Source organism: Beauveria bassiana (assembly GCF_000280675.1).
Source record: "Beauveria bassiana ARSEF 2860 unplaced genomic scaffold BBA_S00048, whole genome shotgun sequence".
In the NCBI taxonomy this organism is placed as follows: domain Eukaryota; kingdom Fungi; phylum Ascomycota; class Sordariomycetes; order Hypocreales; family Cordycipitaceae; genus Beauveria; species Beauveria bassiana.
Genome location: NW_007930883.1, coordinates 121,267 through 124,915, shown reverse-complemented (window position 1 = coordinate 124,915; position 3,649 = coordinate 121,267). Strand labels below are relative to the sequence as shown.

The following is a 3,649-nucleotide window of genomic DNA, read 5'->3' as shown; positions in this document are numbered from 1 at the left end:
CTACTCTATAGCACTTAAACCTAACTCACTACCTAAGAAATAGATTAACTATAGATTAGGAATAAGCCATCGTTATACTACGGTTTAAGATAATATATTTTATAGAAAATAGTTATTTATTTCTTAGTAAAGTTATAAGTACTAAAATTAAGTAAGAATTTAAAAAAGAATATAAAAAGTAAGTTATATCTTCTTATAATTTTTATATAATTTTATATTAATTTTATAATAAAATAAAATAAAATGAATTATTAGATTTATCTAATAATCTAGAATATATTAATTCTAGTTTATTAGATAAGTCTAATAATAAAGAGTTTTTTATTAAAAATACTATATTAAATAAAGAGGTTTTTATATACCTTAATAAACCTTAATTACCTAAAGAGGTAAGTATATTGATTATATATTTATTATATTATACTAATAATTAATAGGGAAATATTCTAGAATATTAGAAACTTAATAATATAAAGTTTCTATATTTTAGTAATCTTAGCTAGAAATTATCTAGCTATCCTTACTATATTAGCTTTAATAGAATCTAAATTCTCTATTAGTAATAACATTATTACTAAAAATAGAAATTAGATATTACCTAAAATAGTTAGAAAGGTATTATTATTAAAAGATTAGTTTAAAAAGCTTAGTTATAACTTAGTAGAAATATTAGACTTAGTTAATTAGTCTAGTATTTTTAAAAAATAAAAAAAAGATTATTTAATATATATATATATTTAACTTATTTTTCTAGATTAATTTTCTTATTATTTAATTATTTATAATTTTATATATAATTCACCTTTTAATAAAGAATTTAATAATAATATTTATAGAATTAATTATTTAATAAAGAATTTAATAATAATATTAATATTATTTTATTATTATATTGTAAAACCTTTTATTAAATACCTTTTTTATTTTAAATTTTTTTTAATTTTTATTAAAGTCTATAAAGCAATTATAAAGTCTTTTTATTACTTAATAAGATATTTATTTATATAGGAAAATAGCATATTTAGTATCTAACTAAGTATTATTATCTTTTTCTTTACTTAGTTTACTTTTATAAGATCGTAACTTAAAAAATACCTTTTTTTAAAATACCTTTAAAATATTTTATTTTTTAAACCTTTTAATTTTTAATTTATTCTAATTAATTTTATATAAATTATTTTATATATCTTTAGTTTTATTATACTTAATATTATATACTAGAATTTATATAGAATTTTTAAAATATTAAAAAATAAAAATACTAATTTAGTATTTTTAGTAACTAATTTAGTAATTTAATATATTAATACTAATTACTAATTAATTTAGTATTTTTTAGTATTTACTAAATTAGTATTAGTATTTAAAATCTATATTAATACTAATTAATTTAGTAATTAATTAGTAAATACTAAAAATACTAAAAATACTAATTTAGTAGCTAAATTAGTACGTACTAATTTCCAACCCTGCTCATATCTCAATGCCTGACCCAGTTTCGAGGGGTCTCCTCCTCAATACATGGTTATCCCTGCTCTTTTGTGTTAATGTGCTCGTACCAAAACAACGGGGTTTTGCTTTGGGTGCTGAAAAAAAGCTGATGTGTCCTGGGACCAAAGCTTCCGCCCTGTGAAGTTGGTGCAGAGAGGCTTGACACTTTCTCGTTGGCGATGTAGGCTTCGCGTGGACTAACTCGGGATCGAACCTGTGCGAGTTGTGCTTGTGCATGGTGAGACCTTTTTTTTTATTTTCCTTGGCTGTTGGCAACTCAACGCCAGTTCTGTGTGGCACTACCCCCATTGTGGAAACAAAACCGTTTTGCCACTTTTTGGTATGCTTTTAATTGGGTGGTAAAAAACAGCGAGGAGGAGTTTCTTCCCCCCTAACCGCGTGCCCATGTGTACGTGCCCCATGTGTGCCCATGTGTGCCCATATTCAAGATGGGTTGAGATGAGACGGTTTTATGCACGGCTGCGTCATCAAACGTCAAAGTATCAAAGTATGACGTGACGGACAAAAAAAAGTTGTCTGCAGGCCAGCAAAAACTTGTCTCGCGTAGAACATGTCGCGCAGGGAGAGGGGGGCTTTGGCGTACTGAAAGTAGACTTTTGTGGCGCAGTGTCAGGCATCCGATTCACCGGCGGATTATCTCCGACGTTGCAAGATATGTAGGTTGCAAGATGTACGTTGATGACAACAGATGGATGAGCCAGCAACTCCTGGACAATACAAGTAAAGAGTTGCAGCCATGAGGCTGTGACTGTGACCAGCATCCATGACCGACCTGCTTCTATCGAATATTACACAGCTTGACTGTAAAACAGTGAAGCCTACTTCTGCAGGCAAATGTCGATTTTGAGATTGATCACATTTTACAAAGTATCAGATTAGTCTGAGATGCTTTTCTGTTGTACTATCGTGTTGCTTTCTTAAATGAGGGCTGTCCTATCGTTATGAGGCCAGCATTTTTTTCGCGAGTTCAACGTGCCATGTCCGAGGTCTTGTCTAGTTTACATGGGAAAGCGTCGTTTCGTTAATCGATGTTTACCGCAATGTTCGCGGCCGCGTTGTTTAATCATTGCAAGTTTGCACCCGCGATAGCGCTCCATGACGCCATAGCAACGTCAGGGCACATTTTCCGGGTATAAGTGAAGAGTAGTTCCCTAAATGATGACCAGCTGGAAATAAAGACTTGGCTGCCCAACTTTTTTCAAATTGTCTGCCGTCAATTCAGCATGAAAGTCATTGTCGCAGTAAATGCGGGTTCCAGCTCGGTAAAGTTGTCAGCTTATATTGAACAAGATGCGAAAGCGCCGACAGAAATCAGCCGCGCCCAAGTTTCTGCGATTGGGGGACAAGGATCCGCCCGGCTCAAGTATTCTAGGAATGGGAAAACTGTCAAGGACGAAAAGGCCGAGAAAGCAGGCGAGTCACACGATGCGGCTTTTCGAGCAATGGTAGACCTGCTCGTCCAAGACTCGGAGCTGCCGCAAGTCCAAGATCGAGACGATGTTGGTCTAGTCTGCCACCGCATCGTTCACGGCGGCGACTACAAGGACTGCCAGACCATTACGGCGGAAACGTACGAGCATCTGGAGGAACTGGTTGACCTGGCTCCATTGCATAATGAATGCGCCATGGGGATTATCCGTTGCTGCTTCAAGCTGCTCCCCAAAAGCAGAAACGTGGCATGCTTCGATACGCAATTCCACAAGACGATACCAAAGCACATTGCCATGTACCCAATCAATCAAGAAGTGGCATCCCGCAACGGGTTGCGCAAGTATGGGTTTCACGGGCTTAGCTACGCGTACATGACGAGACAGACGGCTCTCCATCTGGGCAAGGACATCAAGACGGTCAACATGATTGCGCTGCATCTGGGCAGTGGAGCGAGTGCCTGCGCCATCAAGAATGGCTGTAGCTGGGATACTAGCATGGGCTTGACCCCTGTATCCGGTCTTCCTGGCGCGACGCGAAGCGGAAGCATTGATCCCAGGTATGGAAAGCCCACACACACACACACACACACACACACACACACACACACACACACACACACACACACACACACACACACACACACACACACACACAACACACACACACACACACACACACACACACACACACACACACACACACACAC

General features: G+C 35.4%; 1 protein-coding gene across 1 annotated transcript in view; it reads left to right on the top strand.

Annotated features, from left to right (window-relative positions):
• Nucleotides 1-2,735: 2,735 nt before the first annotated feature.
• BBA_09255 (acetate kinase) overlaps nt 2,736-3,649 on the top strand; it is a gene marked incomplete at both ends in the record, with an annotated part of 1,728 nt that continues 814 nt past the window's right edge. The window contains one exon of the mRNA XM_008604352.1: nt 2,736-3,499. Coding sequence (XP_008602574.1) covers nt 2,736-3,499 — 764 coding nt within the window. The remainder of the gene's footprint in view (nt 3,500-3,649) is intronic.